The following is a 25,022-nucleotide window of genomic DNA, read 5'->3' as shown; positions in this document are numbered from 1 at the left end:
CTGACTGCCAAACATTCCCGGCTTCTCCTGCCCAATCAGAGACAGGGAAATCTTAGCCCCCGCCCAGTTCCCGTCCCAAACACCCAATCAGTGTGCAGACATGCCCAGTCGCGCCTCTCTATTGGCTGACCGCACGACCAGTTCCTCCGCCCCCTCTCGGTGCCCGGATCCCGGTGGAACCAAAATAAACAAGAGGGGAAGGCAGGAAATTAATTGTCAATGTGACAGAAACTAAATGAAACATATCAACATTCAACAGATGTACAAGTCGTTAAATACAATATTATTTGAATCTAACTGGCAATTAGGTTAGTAACGTTTGTTGAAGTAATAATAAAACGAGTGCTTTATTGCTGCCCCCCCCTATTTTGGCAATGGTTGTGTCTGATTGACAGGTTCCCAGTTCCCTGTTGCAAAACCCAGAAATGCTTTAGCCCTGGGGTATTTGCAAACCATTTTAGGAACAGCCACTGGCAGCTCCACACAGAAGATAAGATTTGATTTAAAGGACAAAAAATAAATAAACCCTCACCCAACCCTCAAAACTAACCTCCAGAGTCTTAGCTCTGCCCAGTGGGGAATTGTGTTATCTGATTAAAATTGCATGCAATCACATTGATAATTCTGCAATAAAATGCTCACCTTCTCAACTGCATTGTGGGATATTGCAAGCTACTTTCACTTTTGGTAGGGGAAGTGTCCACTGCTGTTACATGAACAGCGACATTGCATTATATCAGCAATTGACTGCAAAGATTCCTCCCTATTACAAGGTATTGTGCATGCATTTGAAAAATCTGTTTACCAGTGTAACAAGCTTGGGCACGGGATTGAATGTTACTGTATTGAGGTTGCAGCATTGTTACAATTCAGAGATGCATTTGGTGTTTCTGCTGTTGCCCCAATGATTTTGCATGTTCAGAATGGTTACAACATGGTTATCGATGTCAAAAATTTATGTCCGCATCACTCTGTGTTCTTGAAATTTACAGTCAGCAATTATTCCCTAGAAAACTACAGGAAATGTGTTTGGAAAGGCATTATCAGGCCAGATAGCATTGCCAAAACGTCACAAGTTAGGGTAATGATCATAGAGCAGAATGTGAAACTATTGTATACTAGTTGAGGTTTTGCAGCTTTAAAAAGAACCACAGAGAGCTATGAAAAGCAGTGTCTGATCCTCATGTTAAAATCCCCCCTCACTCCTTTCCTATCTTCAATCTCCTCCAGCCTTGCAACCCCCAAAATATCAGTGCTCTGACTCTGGCCTCTTGAACATTACACCAAGTTGTAATCACTTCCTGGCATGGTGGCACAGTGGTTAGCTCTGCTGCCTTACTGTGACAGGGATCTGGGTTCAATTCCAGTCTTGCGTGACTGTGTGGAGTTTGCACATTCTCCCTGTGTCTGCGTGGGTTTCCTCCGGGTGTTTTGGTTTCCTCCCATAATCCAAAGATGTGCAGGTTAGGTGGATTAGCCATGGTTAGTTGCCCCTTAGCGTTCCCTAGATATATAGGTTAGGGGGATTAGAGACAAAAATATGTGGGGTTATGGAGATAGAATCCTATGATTTTTACAGAACAGAAGGAGGACTTTTGGTCCATCAAGTCTACACTGACCACAGTCCCATCCAGACCCTATCCCTATCACCCCATGCGTTTACCTTAGCTAGTCTCCCTGACACTAAGGGGCAATTTAGCATGGCCAAATCACTTAAGAACATAAGAACATAAGAAATAGGAGCAGGAGTAGGCCATCTAGCCCTTCGAGCCTGCCCCGCCATTCAATAAGATCATGGCTGATCTGTTGTGGCTCAGTTCCACTTTCCCGCCCTCTCCCCATAACCCTTAATCCCCTCTCTTATCAAGAACCCATCAACCCGCTTCTTAAAAATATTTAGCGAGGCAGCCTCCACCACTTCAACGGGCAGAGAATTCCAGAGATTCACCACCCTTTGAGTGAAGAAGTTCCTCCTCAACTCCGTTCTAAACCGCCTCCCCTTTATCTTGAGGCTGTGCCCCCTAGTCCTACTGTCTTTTTTGAGCGGGAAGAGTCTCTCCACCTCTATCCTATCCATCCCATTCATCATCTTATACGTCTCAATGAGATCTCCCCTCATTCTTCTAAACTCTAACGAGTACAAGCCTAGTTTATTCAGCCTCTCCTCATAGCTCAATCCCCTCAACTCCGGTATCAGCCTAGTAAACCTCCTCTGCACTCCCTCCAGGGCCAAAATATCCTTGCGCAGGTGCGGCGCCCAAAACTGCACACAGTACTCCAGCTGCGGCCTCACCAATGCCCTATACAGCTGCAGCAAGACCTCCCTACTTTTATATTCAATCCCCCTCGCTATGAAGGCCAGCATCCCATTTGCCTTCCTGACCACCTGCTGCACCTGCAAGCTGGGTTTTTGCGACTCATGCACAAGGACCCCGAGGTCCCTCTGCACCGTCGCCTGCTGCAGTTTTTCGCCACGTAAGTAATAGTCCTTCCTACCATTCTTCCTACCAAAGTGGACCACCTCACACTTGCCAACATTAAATTCCATTTGCCATTTCCTGGCCCATTCGCCCAGCCTATCTAGATCCTTCTGCAGACTCTCCACACCCTCCGCACAATTTGCCTTTCCCCCAATCTTGGTGTCATCAGCAAATTTCGACACCCTGCACTCGGTTCCCTCCTCCAGATCATCTATATAAATGGTAAATTAACCTGCATATCTTTGGACTGTGGGAGGAAACTGAAGCACCTGGAGGAAACCCATGCAGATATGGGGAGAACGTGCAGACTCCACACAACAGTGACCCAAGCTGGGAATCAAACCCAGGTCTCCGGCACTGTGAGGCAGCAGTGTTAACTACTGTGCCAATGTGCCACCCAATAGGGCCTGGATGGGATGCTCTGATGGAGAGTTGATGAAGATTCAGTGGGCCAAATGGCCTTCTCCTGCACTGTAAGGATTCTGTGATTTGATTAAATCATGGCTGATCTGTCAGTGGGTCTCAACTCCATCTTCCTGTCTGTCTCCCTTAACCCTTAACTCCTCATGTCGATCAATAATCTCTCACTTAACTTTGGTTGAATTCAGTGACCCAACTTTCCACTGCTCTCTGAGAAAGTTCCACAGATTCATGACCCCCAGAGAAAAGATTCTCCTCATTAAAAGGGAGACCCTTAATTTTTAAACAGTTCTAGTCTCAAAAGAAGGACCATCTTTCCACCCTATCCAGTCCCCTCAGGATCTTATATGGTTCAATAAAATCGCCACTCATTATTCAAAATAACCAGCCAGCATGATGGTACAGTGGTTAGCACGGCTGCCTCACAGCGCCAGGGACCTGGGTTCGATTCCCGGCTTGAGTCACTGCCTGTGCAGAGTCAGCACGTTCTCTCTGTCTTTGCGTGGGTTCCTTCCGGGTGCTCTGGTTTCCTCCCACAGTCCGAAAGACGTGCTGGTGCATTGGCCGTGCTAAATTCTTCCTCAATATACCCAAACAGGTGCTGGAGTGTGGCAATGTGGGGATTTTCACAGTAACTTCATTGCTACGATTTGATTTATTATTGTCACGTGTTAACATATAATGAAAAGTATTATTGATTGCGCGCTATACAGACAAAACATACGTTCATAGAAAAGGAAGTGACAGAGTGCAGAATGCGGGGTTACAGTCATAACGAGGGTGTAGAGAGAGAAATCTTAATGCAAGGTAAGTCCAAGGGAAGAAGTTGTTCTTGAGTAGGTTGGCACATGACCTCAGACTTTTGTATCTTTTTCCCGATGGAAGAAAGTGGAAGGGAGAATGTGCAGGGTGCGTGGGGTCCTTAATCATGCTGACTGCTTTGCCGAGACAGCGGGAAGTGTAGACAGAGTCATTGGATGGGAGGCTGGTTTGCGTCATGGATTGGGCTACGTTCATGACCTTTTGTAGTTTCTTGTGGTCTTGGGCAGAGCAGGAGCCGTACCAAGTTGTGACACAACCAGAAAGAATGCTTTCTACGGTGCATCTGTAAAATTTGGTGAGTCATCGCTGACATGCCAAATTTCCTCAGTCTTCTGAGAAAATAGGGACGTTGGTGGGCTTTCTTAATTATAATGTCAGCGTGGGGGGAGCCAGGACAGGTTGTGGTGATCCGGACACCTAAAAACTTGAAGCTGTCAACCCTTTCTACTTCGTCCCCAATGAGGTAAACAGGGGCATGTTCTCTTTTATGCTTCCTGAAGTCGGTGACAATCTCCTTCGTTTTGTTGACATTGAGGGAGAGATTATTGCTGCCACAGCAGTTCACCAGATGTTAATGTAAGCTGACTTATTACACTAATAAATAAAGTTTGAAGGATACCTGGGACATCCCTTTCTCTGATTTGGCCCACTTTTTGGACAGGCTCGGCCTATCCTTAGATGGATATCTAAGGAAATAAAGGAGGGTACCATGTTGAAAGAAAATGTATCCAAAGTGGCAAAGATTAGTGAGAACCTAGAGGATTGTGAAATCTTTAAAGGTCAGCAGAAAGCCACAAAAAAACCTATAAAGAAAAGTAAAATGGAGTATGAGAGTGAACTAGCTCAGAATATAAAAACAGATAGCAAAAGTTTCTGCAAATATGTGAAACGAAAAGGAATGGCTAAAGTAAACATTGGTCCTTTAGAGGATGAGAAGGGGAAGTATTAAGTGGAAATGAGAAAATGGCTGAGGCATTGAACGGATATTTTGTGTCGGTCTTCACAGTGGAAACACAAACAACATGCCAAAAATTTGATGACAGGAAGGCTATGGCAGGAAGGAACCTAAAAACTATCATTATCATGAAAGAGGTAGTGTTGGGCAAGTTGATGGGCTAAAGGTCCTGATGGAATGCATTCCAGGGTACTAAAAGAGATGGTGGGAGAAATAGCAAATGCACTAGTGGTAATTTACCAAAATTCGCTGGACTCTGGGGTGGTTCCCACAGATTGGGAAACAGCAAATGTGACGCCACTGTTTAAAAAAAGGAGGTAGGCAAAAGGCTGGTAACTATAGGCCGGTTAGCTCAACTTCTGTAGTAGGGAATATGCTTGAATCTATCATCGAGGAAGAAGTAGCGAGACATTTGGATATAAATTGTCCCAATGGTAAGATGCAGCATGGGTTCATGAAAGGAACGTCATGTTTGATTAATTTGGTGGAATTCTTTGAGAAGATTACATGTGCAGTGGACAGTGGGGAACCTGTGGATGTGGTGTATCTGGATTTCCAGAAGGCATTTGAAAGATGCTGCACCAAAGATTGCTACATAAGATAAAGGTGCACAGTGTTACGGGTAATGTATTAGCATGGATAGAGGATTGGTTAACTAACAGAAAGCAAAGAGTGGGGATAAATGGGTGTTTTTCTGATTGGCGATCAGTGACTAGTAGTGTGTCTCAGGGATCAGTGTTGGGACTGCAATTGTTTACCATTTACATAGATGGTTTGGAGTTGGAGACCAAGTGTAGTGTGTCAAAATTCACACTTGACACTAAGGTGGGTGGCAGAGCAAAGTGTACAGCGGATGCTGAGAGTCTGCAAAGAGATATAGATAGTCTAAGTGAGTGGGCAAGGGTCTGGCTGATGGGATACAATGTTGGTAAATGTGAGGTCATCCATTTTGGTAGAAATAACACCAAAATGGACTATTATTTTAATGGTAAAAAATTGCAGCATGCTGCTGTGCAGAAGGACCTGGGCATCCTTGTGCAGGAATCTCAAGGAGTTGGTTTGCAGGTGCAGCAGATAATTAAGAAGGCAAATGGAATTTTGTCCTTCATTGCTAGAGGGATGGAGTTTAAAAACAGCGAGGTTATATTGCTGCTGTATAAGGTGCTGGTGAGGATACTCATGGAGTACTGCATACAGTTTTGGTCTCCTTGAAAAAGGGTATACTGGCACTGGAGGGGGTGCAGAGGAGATTCATAGGTTGATTCCAGAGTTGAGAGGGTTGGCTTATGAGGAGAGACTGAGTAGACTGGGGCTATACGCATTGGAATTCAGAAGAATGAGATGAGGTCTTATAAAAACATCTAGGATTATGATGGGAATAGATAAGATAGAAGCAGGGAAGTTGTTTCCACTGGCGGGTGAAACTAGAACTAGGGGGCATAGCCTCAAAATAAGGGGAAGAAGATTTAGGACTGAGTTGAGGAGGAACTTCTTCACCCAAAGGGTTGTGAATCTGTGGAATTCCCTGCCAGTGAAGCAGTTGAGGCTACCTCATTGAATGTTTTTAAGGCAAGGATAGATAAATTTTGAACAGTAAAGGAATTAAGGGTTATGGTGAGTAGGCGAATAAGTGGAGCTGAGTCCACAAAAAGATCAGACATGATCTTATTGAACGGTGGAGCAGGCTCGTGAGGCCAGATGGCCTACTCCTGCTCCTAGTTCTTATGTTTTATTGAAGTATGATCTTCCCGTTTTAAGGATGCAATCGATGGGCCAATCAGGGGGTCTTTGCCTTGTATTTAACTGTGAGTGTCAGTTCCTCTGGCACTCCTGATGGTGGACTGCTGATTGTTAGCACTGTGTGTACTGCTGATGGAGTTGTAAATAAAGGGATTTTTGGTGAAGAGACTTCTGCCTCTGCAGACTTATTTCAAGGAGAGGGTGCAGAATGTAATCTTACAGTCATAGCTAGGGAGTATCAACTTAATGCAAGGTAGGTCCATTTGAAATGGGTGATCTGGAATTACAATGGTGGCAGTAACTCCCAAAACAATTGGGGTTTAAAGAGCGGGGATTAAGGGTTATGGGGAGAGGGCGGGAAAGTGGAACTGAGCCACAACAGATCAGCCATGATCTTATTGAATGGCGGGGCAGGCTCGAAGGGCTAGATGGCCTACTCCTGCTCCTATTTCTTATGTTCTTATGTTCTTATGTTCTTATCTTCTAATGCTTGCTGAACACAAAGGAATAATACCCTATTACCAGTGACAGTATCTTCCCTGCTGCCATCAGACTTTTGAATGGACCAATCTTGCATTCAATTGAACTTGCTGTACACCCTAGCTATGACTGGAACACCACATTCTGCACCCTCTCCTTTCCTTCTGTATGAACGGTATGCTTTCTCTGCATAGCACAGAAGAAACAGTACTTTTCACTGTATCCCAATACACGTTAGCAATGATGCCTCAGATTGCCAGGGACCCGGGTTCGATTCTAACCTTGGACAACTGTCCGTGGAGTTTCCATGTTCTTCCTGTGTTTGCATATGTTTCCTCCCCCAGTCCAAAGTTATACAGATTAGGTTGATCGGCCAATGTTAAATTGCTCCTTAGTGTTATGGGGACCAGCTGGGTAAATACATGAAGTTACAGGGATAGATTCTGAGTGAGGTTGTGGTTGGTGCAGATTCGATGGGTCAAATGCACTGTAGGGATTCTATGAATAAATTAAATCGAATAAAAGAGGGTATCACAATACGTGTCTATAGATTCTTAGTTCCATGCTACCATTTCAGAGGACGCACAGAAAAATGGACAGAGGAGAAGAAAGAAGCAGCGGCCAAGGTGAGGGTGAAACCACAAGAGTTGGGGAAGGTATTAGTAGGAAAGAACTGTACGAGGAACCACTGCTGTGCAGTAATGGAATCCAGAATTCTTCTTCAAATGAAACCTGCAAGAGAGAACCAGAGGTGGCACCAAGCAACATAATCCAGATAAAGTGTGCGACTCTGCAGGTCAACGATCAGTTACAAGTTATAACACTCAATGTTGAAAGCACTCAAGAACAGGAGAAAGATCAAATGACAGCTGACCCGGAAGCAGTTTCCGTACTGTCCAGTGGTAAGTCACAAGGAAGTGCCTTGGTGAAAGCTAGCGGCTACTGTAAGTGGAGTCATGCAACCCATCCCTGGTGTTCTACGAGAGGACCTGGGGCACCTCAAGTTTAAATACCAGACTGAGAGGTTGTAACTATTTGGAAGGATCAAACAGACTGGTGCAGTTTTGGCACAGCGGTTAGCACTGCTGCCTCACAGTGCCTGGGACCCAGGTTCAATTCCTGGCTTGGATCACTGTCTGTGTGGAGTTTGCATGTTCTCCCTGTACCTGCATGGGTTTCCTCCGGGTGCTCTGGTTTCCTCTGAGTTGTGAATCTCTGGAACTTTCTGTTCTAAGAACACTGGATACCCAGTCGTTGAATGTATTTTAAGAAGTAGATTGATAGATTTTTGGATTCTAAAGGAATCTAGGGAAAATGGGGATAAGACAGGAAAAGGAGTTGAGGTTGGGGCCGGCACAGTGGCATAGTGGTTAGCACTGCTGCCTCACAGCGCCAGGGACCCAGGTTCAATTCCGGCCTCGGGTCACTGTCTGTGTGGAGTTCGCACTTTCTCCCCTTGTCTGTGTGGGTTTCCTCTAGGTGCTCCGGTTTCCTCCCACAGTTCAAAGATGTGCGGATTAGGTTGATTGGCCATGCTAAATTGACCCTAGTGTCAGGGGTTTGACAGGGTAAATATATAGGGTTATGGAAATAGGGGCTGGTTGGGATTGTGGTTGATGCAGACTGGTTGGGCTGAATGGTCATGTTCTGCACTGTAGGGATTCTATGTATAAGCCATGATAGTACCGAATAGTGGAGCAGGCTTGAAGGACAGTCTGGCCTACTCATATTTTTGATCATCTAATATTACAACATAACCATTCTGGGTGGTTTCTCTTTCTCCAGAACTGTTTCCGGATAAATCCAGCCCTGCATACAAGTATGCCACGACGCTTACAAACAGACAACGCGGAAATGAGATCTCATCACTTCCAGCAAACCTGGACAGTGAGTACTCTGGCGTTTAGTATTTATCTTAGTATTTATGTTGTAATGTATGAAACACGGAAGTGCGTTTGCACCCAGCAAGCTCCCCCACGCAGCAATGTAATGACCAGATATTGCTTCAGTTTGATGATGATTGAGGGATAAACGTTATCAAAACATCAGGTGTAACTCATCTGCTCTCCTTCGAAATAGTGTCTTGTGTTTCATCAGAAGTAACTCTTCAAATGCAGACAATAAAAATATAACAAAACTTACTCCGACTTATAAATCAAAGGGTTTAATAAAGAAACTTCATTACTCCAAACTTGGGGCCTCACTCTGGGCCACTCCAAGCTTCCCCACAATTCCCAACAGGTTCTTATTGATAGTGAGTCAGCTGGTCAGTTGACCATCACATCATTCTGTAATTGGTTCCATGGTTTATTGGGTCAGCTGACCCTCACAGCTTGTTACCATTGGTCTTGTTATATCCAATACAAAGTTGTCACTGGTTACATTCTAACACCTTGAGGTATTTTATATTCACCCAAGACACCTTATCCAAGAGATGGCTCCTCCGACAGTGCAACACTCCCTCAGTACTGCAGTGGTGTGGATTTTTGTCCCTTCACTGTCAACTGTGAACAAAGAATAAAGAAAATTACAACTCAGGAACAGGCCCTTTGGCCCTCCAAGCCTGCATCGACCATGCTGCCCTTCTGAACTAAAAACCCCTATCCTTCCAGGGACCATTTTCCTCTGTTCCCATCCTATTGATGTATTTGTCCAAACACCCCTTATAAGTCACTATTGTGTCTGCTTCCACTATCTCCCCTGGCAGCGAGTTCCAGGCACCCACCACCCTCTGTGTAAAAAAATTTGCCTCATACATCTCCTTTAAACCTTGCACTCTGGCACCTTCAACCTACGCCCCTTAGCAATTGACTCTTCCACTCTGGGAAAAAAGCTTCTGACTATCCACTCTGTCAATGCCTCTCATAACCTTCTAGACTTCTATCAGGTCACCCCTCAACCTCTGTCATTCCAGTGGAGCTGGAATTTTCTGACTCAGAGAGTGTTACCCACTGAGCCACAGCCAAGGGAGAGACCAGAGCAGAGACTCGAGTTAACATCCTGGGCTAAACCCCTACGTGGGAAGAAAATTCCAGTGGGGAAGAATTCAGATCCACTTGCACAATTTGGAAACACCCTCCCCTCACCCTCTCCCGCTAAACCCCCTCCTCCCCCCCCTACACAGACACACTTTATCCACTAGACATTTTGTACTCAAGTTGACAAATCTTTTTCTTGCTCCCTTTTCAGCATTATCCATTCATCAGTTAGCTGCTCAAGGAGACCTTGTCCAACTAATGTCACATCTTCAACAAGGTGAGCAAGGGAAGTGGAGCCGGGTTACAGGGGGAGACAGCAGCGTAGTGACAATGCCACTGAACCAATAATCCAAAGGCCCAGCCTAAAGCACTGGGGACATAATAATTTACCATGTTTATGACCACTTTTACTGATAGCAACTCAACCTTAGCTTTTTTTAAAAACAAGCTTAAACACCCTGCTAGGAACTGAACTCCTATTCCCTGGATTATTAGTCCAGGCCTCAGATTTACTAGTCCAACAATATAATCGATATTCTATCCTCTCCAATTCAAATCTATATTAATCTGTCACTGACCCTGATTCCTACATTCTCCAGAGTTTACGTGACTTCATTTGAAACATAACTTATTCTAAAAAGGCTCGATGGTCTAGATATCAAGGGGTGGCACGGTAGCACAGTGGTTAGCACTGCTGCTTCACAGCTCCAGGGTCCTGGGTTCGATTCCCGGCTCGGGTCACTGTCTGTGTGGAGTTTGCACATTCTCCCCGTGTCTGCATGGGTTTCCTCCGGGTGCTCCAGTTTCCTCCCACAGTCTGAAGATGTGTGGGTTAGGTTGATTGGCCATGCTAAGAAATTGCCCCTTAGTGTCCAGGGATGCATAGGTTGGAGGGACTAGTGGGTATAATATGTAGGGATATTGGGGTAGGGCCTGGGTGGGATTGTGTTCAGTGCAGACTCGATGGGCCGAAGGGCCTCTTTCTGCACTGTAGGGTTTTATGAGATATGGAAAGGCCACTTCATTGGCTGGAGAGTGAGAGGGTAACAGTCTCAGGAGAAAGAGTGGGACATTAAAACTGAGATGAAGAGAAATTTCTTCAGTCATTGGTATTCTCTACTCCAAGTGCTCAGTTGTTGAAAATATTAAAGACTGAGAGTGATAGATTTTCACAGAATTATAGAATCTCTACAGTACAGAAAAAGGCCATTTGGCCCATCAAGCCTGCACTGACAACAATCCCATCCAGGCCCTATCCCTGCAACCTCATGCATTCACCTCACTAATCCCCCTGACACTAAGGGGCAATTTAGCATGTCCAATCCACCTAACCTGCAGACCTTTGGACTGTGGGAGGAAACCCACACAGACAAGGGGAGAACATGCAAACTCCACACAGACAATCACCTAAAGTCAGAATTGAATATGGGTCTCTGGCACTATGAGGCAGCAGTGCTAATCACTGTGGCACCATGCTGCCCAGACGCTAAAGAGTTCAGCCAAGATCTCATTGAATGGTCATGAGGCTCCAAGATTCATGACCTTCTCCAATATCTTAGCACCAGGAGTAAAGGTGGGTTAATGGAATTGTACAAATTGGCTATGATCTAATTGAATCGTGGAACAGATCCAAGGGGCTGAATGGCCTTTTCCTATTTGTAAATCTATGCCTGTACATTACACTTTCTTTGTCTTTGTAACCTTAGTGGCAAACAGTTCTTACGTAATGGCCCAATCATAATGCTGTTTACGAGCAACATCACCTGACATGGTGAAGCCAATGGCGTGGATAGGTTTGATGGGCCGATTGGCTCAGACATTTTTCTTTTTTTTGAATATTTATTTGTGGGACATGGGCATCACTGGCTGGCCAGCATTTATTGCCCATTCCTAGTTGCCCTGAGAAGGTGGTGGTGAGCTGCCTTCTTGAATCGCTGCAGTCCATGTTCTGTGGGTTGACCCACAATGCTGTTAGGGAGGGAATTCCAGGATTTTGACTCAGCGACTGCGAAGGAACGACGATACATTTCCAAATCAGGATCTTCCTTAAAATACTATTGTTCACTCATGCACTCTCTTCCATTTTACAGGGAGTTCATTGCTGAATGTACCAGACGAGCGAGGCTTTACCCCGTTAATGTGGGCAGCAGCTTTTGGGGAAATATCTGTTGTGAAGTTTTTGCTCCAGATGGTGAGGCAATGGGAACATTATCTGGTTTTTCACTGTGCTGCTTTCAAGACAACTTTATCCATTCATTAATGAGATACAGACATTCGCAAAGCTGGGGTGACTTAACAAACCGTTTTGTGAAATGTTGCACTCATTAATTGAGACACTGACTATTGGATAAGAAATGCCTCAATTTCAAAATTCTCATCCTTTTTAAATTCCTCCATGGCCTCACACTGCTCCACCCAACACCCTTCCCAGTCTCTGTAATTCTCCACCCGCCCTTCGAAATTTCTGTGCTCATCTAATTCTGGCCTCTTGAGCATCCCCAATTTTACTAAAGAACAAAGAAAATTACAGCACAGGAACAGGCCCTTCAGCCCTCCAAGCCTGCACTGACCATGCTGCCCAACTGAACTAAAATCCCCTAGCCTTCCAGGGACCATATCCCTCTATTCCCATCCTATTCATGTATTTGTCAAGATGCCCCTTAAAAGTCACTATCGTATCTACTTCCATTACCTCCCCCATCAGCGAGTTCCAGGCACCCACCATCCTCTGTTTAAGATACTTGCCTCGTACATCTTCTTTAAATCTTGTCCCTTGCACCTTAAACCTTTGCTCCCTAGTAACTGACTCTTCCACCCTGGGAAAAAGCTTCTGACTATCCACTCTGTCCATGCCCCTCATAATCTTGTAGACTTCTTGCCCCTCAACCTCCGTCGTTCCAGTGAGAACAAACCAAGTTTTTCCAACCTCCCCTCATAGCTGATGCCCTCCATAGCAGGCAACACCTGGGTAAAGCTTGTCTGTATTCTCTCCCAAGTCTCCACATCCTTCTGGTAGTGTGGTGACCAGAATTGAACACTATATTCCAAGTGCAGCCTAACTAAGGTTCTATAAAGCTGCAACACGACTCGCCAATTTTTAAACTCAATGCCCAAGCTGATGAAGGCAAGCATGCCATATGCCACAAATGGCAGCTGTCAAGACCTCAAAGCTCTGGAATTTTCTATCTAAGTCTTTTTGCCTCCTTGAAGACACTCTTTGAAACCTCCTTCTGTGACTCAATGTCAAAACCTTTGCTCCCGCAAAGCCACATGGGGCCTTTCACTAGCTTAGAGAATCATAGAATTCCTACAGTGCAGAAAGAGGACATTCGGCCCATCGAGACTGCACCAGCTCTCTGACAGAGCATCTTACCCAGGCCCTATCCCCATAACCCTACGTATTTACCCTGCTAATCTCCCTAACCTACACATCTTGGGACCCTAAGCGGGGATTTAGCATGGCCAATCCATATAACCTGCACATCCTTGGAGTGTGGGAGGAAACCAGAGCACCCGGAGGAAACCCACGCAGACATGGGGAGAATCTGCAAACTCCACGTAGTCACCGAGGCTGGAATTGATACTGGGTCCCTGGCGCTGTGAGGCAGCAGCGCTTCCCACTGTGCTACCGTGGTATATAAATACAATTTTGTTATTGAAGAGCAGAACTTTCAGGCAAGTGTCAGTTTTAAATAGTCCCAGGTCAGGAACAACAGTGGGTAGAGCACCCCTCCCTGTGGAAGCGAGCCCACTCTATGCTTGGTGCTGCCCACACAGCCCAACAGCCAAGACTTTGGGCGGCATAGTGGCTAGCACTGCTGCCTCACAGCACCAGGGATCCAGGTTCAATTCTGGTCTCGGGTCACTGTCTGTGTGGAGTTTGCATATTCTCCCTGTGTCTGCGTGGGTTTCCTCTGGGTGCTCTGGTTTCCTCCCACAGTCCAAAGATATGCAGTTTAGATTGATTGGCCTGGCTAAATTGACCCTAGTGTCAGGGTGATTAGCAGAGTAAATATGTGGTGTTTCGTGAATAGGACCTGGTTAGGATTGTGGTCGATGCAGACTCTGGGCCAAATGGCCTCCTTCTGCACTGTAGGGATTCTATGACTAGGGTCTCAGGGTCATTTGTGTGTCACTCCTATCCAATTTGCTACCAATCAGATAAATTGTTGGTTCAACTAACTGTGCATTGCCTAATATCAATATCCAGTGTACTACTGAAGTATTCAGATCTGGGAGACCCCAGACTCAGTGACAGTTCAGGAACCACTGATGGAGCAATGTAATTGACCCTTAGAGAGTATCATGATTAATTATTATTAATAATAATCAATAATTAAGTGAGGGCTGCTGGACAGATTGCCTGTGAGACAGGATCATGTTTGACTGTGAAGCACTACGTAATCAAATAATCACTTAGATTGACGCACAGACAGACAGACAAAGAATTGGTTGAGAGACCAGGACACTGCCAGTGCATAATGAAACTGTAAACCAGGAAGACAAAGATTAGAATTGGACCGTGTACCTACTCCATACGAATGAAAGGAATGTCTTGGATGAAATGGTTTACTCGAAGCTTTGATACCAGTTCAACTTGCTGTTGCGACAGGGTGCCGACCCCCACACTCTGGCGAAGGAGCGGGAGAGCACATTATCGCTGGCTAGCATCCAGGGATATACCGACATTGTCCTGCTACTCCTTGACCATGGAGTGGACGTCAACATTTATGACTGGGTAAGATTATACATGAGCTAGACTGCCTGATTTGTTTGGCTTTTGAGTGTGTGTGTGTGTGTGTGTGTGTGTGTGTGTATGTATGTGTGTGTGTGTGTGGGGGCAGTGGTGTGTGGGTAGGGGGGGTGTGCATGTCAAGAAATTACATTGCTGTGGGACTTATTTTTGCAGCAAAGACTATGAAAAGTGACACCTCCATCTTTGGACTGTCCATATAAAAATTAGAATAATGGTCAATTTAAAATACTTTGGCTACTTCCAATGTTAAATTAAAACTGATTGAATCAGCCCATCCTAGCTAATGAATTTACTACTGCGTTACACAGACAAATTGAGGGAAAATGCCAAAGTGTTTGGATATCAGAAACAGTCCGATATAGAATGACAGCGCAGAGCCAGGCCATTTGGCCCAACTGGCCTATACTTGTCTTTATTCTTTATATGATTCTCCTGCCACCCCTCTTTCTCTAATCCCATTTCTTTCTATTCCTTTCTCCTTTATGTGCTTATCTAGCTCCCCCTTTTATGTGCACTGCTGATAGCCCATTTGGTCAAAACTGGGGTACTTTCGCAATTATGGGTTAGTTATGTGTCTCCTTAGACTGCACTGTACTGCGCCTGCAGTAAGCTGCTGTGTGCTTTTCACAGAATGGAGGAACTCCGTTGCTCTACGCAGTGCATGGAAATCATGTGAAGTGTGTGGAAGTTCTACTGGGTAAGTTTCAATTGGTGAGGGATGGGGAGGGGTTTGGGTCAGCGTATTTGGGTGAAAGGGGAAATGTTGAACTCGTACATGTAAAGCTACAGACAGATGTTCTGTCAGAGGCAGTTAACCCAGTGTCCTGACCAACGTTCCTCCCTTGGGAAACATCATCCAAAAAAAAGCAGCTGAAACCATGCCTTATTTTGGTTTGGTGTGGGATCTTTGCTGAGTGCAAAAAACAGAGATGGGACTTAAAAAGTAATTGCAACATTTTAGTTAGTGCAATTTTGAAGTCTGTGGTTGATATAGGCTGGGGGCAGCACAGTGACAAGCATTGCTGTCTCATAGCACCAGGGATTCAGGTTCGATTCCTGGCTTGGGTCACTGTCTGTGCAGACTCTGCACGTTTTCCCCATGTCTATATCGGTTTTGTTCAGGTGCTCCGATTTCCTCCCACAGTCTGAAAGACGTGCTGGTTAGATGCATTGGCCATGATAATTTCTCCCTCAGTGTGCCAGAGTGTGGCGACTAGGGGATTTTCCCAGTAATTTCATTGCAGTGTTAATGTCAGCCTAATGTGACATTAATAAATAAACCGAAACAGTGTAGCAAATAGCAAACAGGGTAGTAGCAGACTTCAGCAAGACATGGACAGACTTCTGAACAGGGCAGACACATGGCAGATGCAGTTTAATAATAAGAATTAAGGGATGCTCTTTAAAACAAGACTTCCATTTATATAGTACTTTGCATGACTGAAAAATCTCACCTGGACATCTCAAAGCGCTTTGCAGCCAGTGAAGTACTTCTTCTTTTGAAGTGTAGTCATTGTTGTAATTTTGGAAAGATGGCAACCAATTTGCACAATGCAACAAGTTCCCATAAACAGAAACATAATGTGATAATGATCAGATAATCTGCTTTAAGTGATGTTGATTATATATATGTGTATAGGCCAAGACGCCAAGGGTAACTCCTCTGTTCTTCTTTAAAATAGGGCTGTGGGATCTTTTACGTCCACCTGAGCCAGCAAATGACTCTGACACTCTTATAAACCCCAATGAAAACGATCCTAACCAGCTTAGTCTCTTCTCATATAGAGACATAGAGTCATAGAATCAGAGGTTTACAGCATGAAACAGGCCCTTCAGCCCAATTTGTCCATGCCCTTTTTTTTTGAAACCTCTAAACTAATCCCAATTGCCCTGCCCATATCCCTGTATACCCATCTTACCATGTAACTGTCTAAATGCTTTTTAAAAGGCAAAGTCTTTTAAAGACCAGCCTCTACTGCTACTACCTCTGGCAGCTTGTTCCAGACACTCACCGCTCTCTGTGAAAAAATTGCTCATCTGGAACTTTTGTATCTCTCCCCTCTCACGTTAAAGCTATGTCCTCTAGTTTTAGATTCCCCTACCTTTAGGAAAAGATATTGACTATCTAGCTGATCTATGCCCCTCATTATTTTGTAGACCTTTATAAGATCACCCCTCAGCCTTCTATGCTCCAGAGGAAAAAAAGTCCCAGTCTGTCCAGCCTCTCCTTATAATTCAAACCATCAAGTCCTGTCAGCATCCTAGTAAATCTTTTCTGCACTCTTTCTAGTTTAATATCCTTTCTATAATAGGGTGACCAGAACTGTATGACAGAATTAACTTGGTAAACCTTCACTGTAGTCTCTCTCTAACAAGGACTTCCTTCCTCAGATAAGGACACCAAAACTCCGCACAATACTCCAGGTGTAGCCTCACCAACTCCCTCAGGATCTTACACGTTTCAATCGGTCACTTCTAAATCTTCTAAACTCCCATGGATATAAGCCCAACCTGCTCAACATTTCCTCATTGATTCCTAGGATGGAGTTATCTAGTGAACCTTCTCTGAACTACTTCAAATGCAGTTTTCTTCTCCCTTAAGCAAGAAGACCAAAATGGTACTCCAGATGTAGTCTCTATGCTTTGTACAACTGTAGCAAAACTTCCTCTTTTTTATACACAATTCTTCATGCACTAAATGCAACAACACTTGCTTACCAACAGTTTGTGATTCATGAATTGTACAGTGCAGAAGAGGCCCTTTGGTCCACTGGGTCTGCATCCATACGCAAGAAACATCTGACTTTCCACCTAATCCCACTTGCCAGCACTTGGCCCATAACCTTGACTGTTATGAAGTGTCAAGTTCTCATTCAGGTAGCTCTTTTAAAGGATGTGACGCCTCCATCACCCTTCCAGGCAGTGCATTCCAGACTGTCACCACCTTCTATCCATGCCCCTCGATCGGTTCACCTCCTCAGACTTCTCTGCTCCAATGAAAACAACTCAACCCTATCCACCCTCTCCCCATAACTTATAAATGTTCATCTGAAGCAGCATACTGGGTGAATCTCCTCTGCCCCAGGTCATATGAGGAGAGACTAGGTTGATTAGGATTGTATTCACTGGAATTTAGAAGAGTAAAAGGGGAACTCATAGAAACTTATACAATTCTAACAGGATTAGACAGGGTAGATTCAGAAAGAATGTTCCTGATGGTGGGGGAACCAGAACTAGAGTCATTGTTTGAGGATAAAGGGTAAACCTTTTAGGACTTTAGGACCTTTTAGGAGAAATTTCTTCACCCAGAGAATAGTGAATCCGTGAAATTCACTACCACAGAAAGTAGTTAAGGCCAAAACATGTGATTTCAAGAACAAATTAGATATAGCTCTTGGGGCTAAAGGGATCAAGGGATATGGGGAGGGGAGAATCAGGATATTGAATTTGATGATCAGCCATGATCAGAATGAATGGCAGACCAGTCTTGAAGGGCCTGGAATCCGCTACTACATAAAGCAGTTGAGGCCAAAACATTGTACGTTTTCAAGAAGCAAAGAATATGGGGTGAAGGATAGGGAAAGAGGGGCGAGGCCAGATTGGGCTATTGAGTTGGATGGTCAGCCGTGATCATAATGAATGGTGGAGCAGGCTTGAAGGGCCGTATGGCCTATTCCAGCTCCTATTTTCTATGAAAATGTTCAATACTGAGATAAAAGAGACTGAGTCAAATAGATCTTTGATCAGCAAGAGAATCAAGGGGTATGGCGAGCAAATGGAAACATAGATTTGAGGCCACAATAAGATTAGCAATGATCTTATCAAATGGAGGAACAGGCGCAAGGGGTCAAATGACCTATGCCTGCTCCCTATTCTTGTACGGCATACGGTGACATCTCCCAGAAATACATCTGAGACAAAGGTAGTTTGGGAAGCGAATGGCTGCAGATACAGGGTGAGAGCAGCCATAAAGGAACTTAAAGGACAAGGCTTTTGAATTGAACATGTAGGTTCCTGATTAATAAAGGGATCAGGGGTTATGGACAAAAGGCAGGGGATGGGATAAGAAAAATATCAGTTATGATTGAATAGCGGAGCAGATTTGATGGGCTGAGTGGCCTAATTCTGCTCCTACGTCTTATGGACAGGGAGCGGTAGATTTCATGTGGGACAGGATTCATGCTGCAGAGTTTTGTACTAGTCGTAATTTATGGAGGGATTCAATCCATCAATCTGTTTCTCCAGGAACACAACTTACTTTCTCCTTACCCTTTTTCTCCTGAGTCAATGAAGATCCCTGGTAATATATTCCATAACTCTACAATACTGTGTGTTCAAAAGTTCTAACTTTCCCCTTTGTTGTCCTTTTTAATGACTGTCTCCTTGGATTTAAGACCTCCAGCATAGAATTCAATGTCAATTTCCATCATAATCTTAATTTGATAGCTCATCCCAAATAGACTAAGGAAAACAGTGACTCCTCGAGGGCTTTATACCAAAAGAGTAGATTTATTTAGCTCTCGAGTTTAATGGTAGCCTTGTTTTTCTCTCTTTCAACAGCCAAAGGTGCAGATTTAACCATGGAGGCAGACTCTGGTTACAGTCCTATGGATCTGGCTGTAGCTATGGGCTTTAAAAAAGGCAAGTCTTCACCATTCCTTTCAACTCTGTGACATCCCCTTTTCCCTTTCTTTTCTGGAAGAACCAAATTCATGTCCCACATGGAGTCACCCATTGTCATGCAGCTAGAGGCTGCATTTGTAATGGTTTGAAATGATAGGTTCAGGGTTTCTCAACTTTTCTTGCAACTGTGACGTGCCCCAACATTGGCTCGAGTGATAATGGATAGATCAGGGCCAAACAAAATGAGGAGAGAATCAACCAAGGCTTCTACAACTGGTTGCTATCTAGCTTTGAATGGGATTTGTGTGTGTGTGTGTGTGTAGTGAGAGCAACCTAAGGCTAATAACTGACATTGACCGCTAAGATTTACATATAAAGAATGGTCATTTATATGAAGCCTCTGCATGCTAACACTGAGGCTGGAGTCCAGTGTGAGCATGTGCTGCTAACTTGGCCAGAACTCTTCTCCCTGAAGTGCTGATGCACTGGGGGTCAATTGGAAAAAGTCAAAACTAAGGGTGATAGGTTTTGCCTATTAATGGTTATGAAACCAAGGCGGGCGGATGGAGTCAAAAGATAGATCTAATTGAATGGCGCAACATGGCTCAACGGGCTGAATAGCCTACCTTGGAGAACATAAGAAAGGGAGGAAAGATATGGGGGATGGCAAAGGGGAAAGTAAAGTATAAGAACAGAGTGGTGAAGAAGGCATTTGGCATGCTTGGTTTTATGGGTCAAAACATTGAATACAGAAGTTGGAATGTCTTGTTGAAGTTGTGCAAGACATTGCTAAGGCCACACTTGGAATATTGTGTGCAATTCTGGTCACCCTATTGTAGAAAGGATATTATTAAACTAGAAAGAGTGCAGAAAAGATTTACTAGGATGCTACTGGGATTTGATGGATTGAGTTATAAGAAGAGGCTGGATAGACTGGGACTTTTCTCTCTGGAGGTAGGAGGTTGAGGGGGTGATCTTAGAGGTCTATAAAATAATGAGGCCCACAGATCAGCTAGATAGTCAATATTTTTTCCCAAAGGTAGGGGAGTCTAAAACTAGAGGGCATAGGTACAAAAGTGTTCAGAGGGGCAATTTTTTTCACACAGAGCATGGTGAGTGTCTGGAACAAGCTGCCAGAGGTAGTAGTAGAGGCGGGTACAATTTTGTCTTTTAAAAAGTATTTAGATAGTTACATGAGTACGAAGGGTATAGAGGGATATGGGTCAAATGTGGCAATGGGAGTAGTTTTGGGGTTTTTAAAAAAATGGCAGCATGGACAGGTTGGCCAAAGGCCTGTTTCCATGCTGTAAACCTCTATGATTCTATAACATAAGAAATAGGAAAAGAGTAGACCATTTGACCCCTTCAGCTATTCCACCATCCAATGCAATCACGATAGAGCTTCCACCTCTGCTCCACTTTCCCAAGCTATGCCTCCATTTCCTTAGGGATCAAAAATCTATTGTCTTGAAAACTGAGCATATTCCTGGATAATCAGTACTTGTGTACTTTTTTTTAAAAAACGCATCCTTTTCACACTGTTAATTATTTGTACTTTAGTCCAACAAGTTATTGAAAACCATGTACTGAAGCTGCTTCAGAGCAACAAGGAGTGACCAAAAGGCACAAGCAATGGAACCAGCCTCGGTTCAGTGGGACCAACAAACAAACACTAGTCAATGCTGTTTTTTCACCCTACAACCTACCTGAAGCCAGCAGCCTGAAGCTCATCAAGAGCAGCGGAGGCTTTTGAGGCCTACTCTACCCTATCCAATACGCAAGATAAAATCGACAGGGTATAGGCCCACAAAATCATAGGAGGTAGCTGGAGATGGTTTCTAATGGATGACAAACCAAATTGGTGGACCGGTCACTAATGTAATCACAATTGTTATGGAAAACCGTTCTTTAAATTGGGCTGGCATCTGACTGAGCTGCACCAGTCAGTCCGTGATTTATTTTGGGAGTTAGTCGTCTGCAGATCTCCAAAATGTAAACAAGACATTTAAAAGTTTATTTTTTTAAATATAAATAAAAGTTGACTTTTTTTTCCCACACACCTCCCCATTTTGTGATTTTGTAAATGTTTTCAGTCACGTATCAAAAGGTCAAAGGAAGACACGTTTGTTTTATTCATTTATAGCACGCGGCCATCACTGACAAGCCCCAGTGTTTATTGTGCACCCATGATCACAACTGAGTGTCTCCCTTGGCCAATTCAGAGAGCAGTTAAGAATGAGCCACAATTCTGTGGATCTGGAGTCACATGCAGCCCAGCTAGGAAGAGGGCAACAGATTTCGCTCCCTAAAGGACATTAACGAACTAGGGTGAATTTTGCAACGAGCCGATACTTTTGCAATTATTGTTACTGGTTTTGTCTTTACATCCCAGATTTAATTTAATTGAATTTCATTCCCTGCTGTTGTGGGATTTGAACTCATGTCTCCAGATCATTAGTCCAGGCCTCTGGATTACTCGCCTAACAACATGACCAATGTATTACTGCAACCATCTAGCACTATTCACAGTCCTGGGATCTTTCAAATTGTTCACAGCCATTGTTGTCTCACAGGCAAACATAGCAGCCAATATGTGCACAGCAAGATCCCACAAATGAGATAATGTTTGATTAGGTTTTACTGTTGCTGATCATGGCTCATTACTCTTCCTGTTCCCCTTAGAATACTGCAGTGGGATTACTGACAGTCACCTAAACAGGAAGATGGCGCCTCAGTTCATACATCTGAAAGGCAGCTCCTTGAACAAGTCAGGTCTCCCTCAGTTCTGTACCACACAGTAGCCTAGATTATGCTGCCTGCGTTCTGGAGTGGGGCTTGAACCCATAGTCTTCTAACTCAGATGAGAGTATGGTAACACTATCTATGGTGAGGAATCTGAATTGATGAAAACATACAGGCGGCACAGTGGTTAGTGCTGCGTCTCACAAGTGACCCAGGTTCAATTCCCAGCTTGGGTCACTGTGTGGAGTTTGCACATTCTCCCCATGTTTGCATGGGTTTCCTTTGAGTGCTTCAGTTCCTCTCACAGTCCAAAAGATGTGTGGGTTAGGTGGACTGGCCGTGCTAAATTACCCCTTAGTGTCAGGGACTAGCTAGGGTTAATGCATGTGGTTACGGGGTAGGGGTTGGGTGGGATTGTATGCTGTAAGTGACCATGTCTGGAAATTACTTTCAAGCACTCTAAGGTGATCTTACGGGTCTTAGAACTAGCCTTGGAGCCCCTGGACAATAATGACCCCTGATCATTCCATTCCAATTCTCTTCCTGCACCTACTGGTCCACTAAGGTTGATTTTTATCTATTCCCAGAGGTAATATTTCCTAGAACAGATTGCCAGCCTGTCATCAGGGGCTTATAACTCTTTGGGCACCATTCTACATCAAGTGTGGCTGACCAGGAGTCTCTCCCACTCTTACTGCCAGCCACTGGTGTATTTGGAAGAATTTTCATGTTGACACACTCAAGTTGTTTGGCAGAGTTTTGAACACACCTCCCTTGGCCATCAAGTCCTGGGGTAGGACTTGAACTCAGAGCTCATGACTCAGAGGTAGGCATGCTAACCCACTGCACCACGAGACCTCCTACCCTTGGCGTGCCTAGGAGCAATTAAGGCTCTAGTTGACCCCTGAACGTGCCTGGTAGTAATTAGTCTTTAACCAATCTTAAGAAATGTCTCCACAAATACAAGTTGTATTAAGCTCTACTTTACCAGCAGACTACATTGTCAACTAAGTAGCTGTAATGAGAAAATGGCCACTAAATTCAGAGAACAAAACTACAAGGAAAGGTTATAAAAAAAATTAACTTCAGTCCATAAGGACAAATTAAAAATGTTTGGTACAAAAGACGTAAGAAATCTCATTGCCTTGTTCTGTACTGGGGAGTAACAGCAAGTTCTCCAGCCAACGTGCTACATCCAATGACACAACAGAGATTCATGTTACCGTAAGCTCATTGCTATCGTGCGACGATGCTGCCCAGGATGCCTGCCATGGGGTGGCACAATGTTTAGCACTACTGCCTCACAGCAACAGGGACACAGGTTCAATTCCAGCCCAGGGTCACTGTCTGTGTGCAGTTTGCACTTTCTCCCCGTGTCTGCATGGGTTTCCACCGGGTGCTCTGGTTTCCTCCCACTGTCCAATGTGGTGCGGGTTAGGTTTATTGGCTATGCTAAATTGTCCCTTAGTTTCAAGGGATTAGCAGGGTAAATGAGGATTGTGGGAATAGGGCCTAGGTGGGATTGTAGTCAGTTCAGACTTGACGGATTGATCGACCTCCTTCTGTACGGTAGTAATTCTATTCTAAAATGATCACTAGATTCCAAACGTAAATCAATCTGTAAACACGTCAGATGCGGTTAACTGTAAATTAAAATGTGTTATTTTATATTTCAAATACCATTGATTCAGCAGTTTTTCCTGTATCTGTGTCAAATGTAAAGTCATTCCTCGCCATCTCACTGATCCAAGGCAGGATTCAGTCCACACCTGCCAAAGCAGCCAATGCATCACGCTGGAGTTTGTATATCGCCAAAGGCAGGCACTTATAGTGTGACTGGGAATCCCCAACTCCAGCCGGTTTCGACTTCTCCAGGTGAGCGTAACCACATTCCTTACAACAATTTTTCACCAAGAACGTCAAGATGATAGATAATAATCCTTCCAAAGAAGTCTGTGCTTTTCTCAAATATGATTTTTAATTTATCAGCGATGGATTCCTCATGGATGGAGAATCTGTGAGTCGCAGATTAAGGAAGAATACAACTTACTTGATGAAGAATAATTAGCAAACTGCCTGCCAGTATCCACAATTTAAACATTCATTTATTAGAACAAAGAAAATTACAGCACAGGAACAGGCCCTTTGGCCCTCCAAGCCTGCACCGACTGTGCTGCCCGACTGAACTAAAACCCCCTACCTCCTGGGGACCATATCCCTCTTTTCCCATCCTATTCATGTATTTGTCATGATGCCCCTGGAAAGTCACTATTGTATCTGCTTACAGGACCCCGCCGCCCCGGCAGTGAGTTCCAGGCACCTACCACCCTGTGTAAAAAAACCTGCCTCGTACATCTCCTTTAAACCTTGCCCCTCACACTTTAAACCTGTGTCCCCTAGTAATTGATTCTTCCACCCTGGGGGAAAAGCTTCTGACTATCCACTCTGTCCATGCCTCTCATAATCTTGTAGACTTCTATCAGGAAGCACAGCAGATTGGTGTGTGGATTAATGCACTATCTCACCCACACGGCCCACATTTGGACTGAAATAAGTAGAAATTTCTTTAATCGAAATTCATAAGATATAGGAGCAGAATTAGGTCATTCAGTCATTGAGTCCGCTCCACCATTCGATCATGGCTGATATACTCCTCATCCCCATTTTCCTGCCTTCTCCCCATAACCCTTCAATCCATTACCAATTAAAAGTCTGTCTAACTCCTCCTTAAATTTAACTGTCACAGCATCCACTATACTTTGGGATGGTGAATTCCACAGATTCACAACCTTTGGAAAAAGTAGTTTCTCCTCAACTCTGTTTTGAATTTGCTGCCCCTTATCCTAAGACTAGGACCTCTCGTCCTAGGCTTTTGTATGTTTATAGTTCTTAATTCTAGAGAGATGAGGATGCTCAGGCATTGTTTGTGTTCAGCGATGAGATCAATAGATGTTTGAAAACCGAAGGGAATGCCTGGGAAGGTCAACGATCAGCTATGAGCTTACTGAATGTTCGAGCAGGCTCAA

At 44.3% G+C, this 25,022-nt stretch overlaps 2 protein-coding genes across 6 annotated transcripts in view; one reads left to right on the top strand and one right to left on the bottom strand.

Moving 5' to 3' along the window:
- The first annotated feature begins 476 nt into the window (after positions 1-476).
- Positions 477-21,308, top strand: rfxank (regulatory factor X-associated ankyrin-containing protein). 2 transcript variants are annotated; one of them, XM_080212777.1, is made up of 9 exons: positions 477-773; positions 7,475-7,799; positions 8,683-8,784; positions 10,087-10,152; positions 11,966-12,066; positions 14,488-14,613; positions 15,262-15,328; positions 19,192-19,272; positions 20,815-21,308. In XM_080212777.1, exons 1-9 carry the CDS (start codon positions 714-716, stop codon positions 20,868-20,870), a joined length of 984 nt encoding a protein of 327 aa, XP_080068903.1. In that variant the 5' UTR covers positions 477-713; the 3' UTR covers positions 20,871-21,308. The 2 variants fall into 2 exon arrangements, with proteins under 2 accessions (XP_080068903.1, XP_080068904.1); XM_080212778.1 differs by lacking the exon at positions 10,087-10,152.
- The window catches only part of nr2c2ap (nuclear receptor 2C2-associated protein), a 32,354-nt gene continuing 16,476 nt past the window's right edge, over positions 9,145-25,022 (bottom strand). The window contains exons 5-6 of one of the 4 annotated variants that reach the window (XR_013889493.1): positions 23,677-24,013; positions 9,322-9,401 (exon numbers count right to left, since the gene is read on the bottom strand). Coding sequence is in view for 3 of the 4 variants with exons in the window: in XM_080212780.1 (XP_080068906.1) it covers positions 23,891-24,013 (123 nt within the window). In the remaining variant the exon portion in view is untranslated. Of the gene's footprint in view, positions 9,402-21,308; positions 24,014-25,022 lie in introns of those variants that run through there. The other 3 variants (XM_080212781.1, XM_080212782.1, XM_080212780.1) reach the window with 3 other exon arrangements.

The sequence above is a fragment of the Carcharhinus amblyrhynchos genome, chromosome 26 (genome assembly GCF_965287045.1).
Source record: "Carcharhinus amblyrhynchos chromosome 26, sCarAmb.v2.hapA, whole genome shotgun sequence".
NCBI classification, from domain to species: Eukaryota; Metazoa; Chordata; class Chondrichthyes; order Carcharhiniformes; family Carcharhinidae; genus Carcharhinus; species Carcharhinus amblyrhynchos.
The sequence above is the reverse complement of the archived record's forward strand: the minus strand, read 5'-3'. Positions and strand labels throughout refer to the sequence as shown.

Bases quoted from the DNA above. Each gene is read 5' to 3' on its own strand.
- rfxank (XM_080212777.1), top strand. From the start codon at position 714: ATGAACAGCGACATTGCATTATATCAGCAATTGACTGCAAAGATTCCT. The intron at 774-7,474 runs GTATTGTGCATG...CTACCATTTCAG, and splicing joins AGATTCCTCCCTATTACAAG to AGGACGCACAGAAAAATGGA. The intron at 15,329-19,191 runs GTAAGTTTCAAT...CTCTTTCAACAG, and splicing joins GTGTGTGGAAGTTCTACTGG to CCAAAGGTGCAGATTTAACC.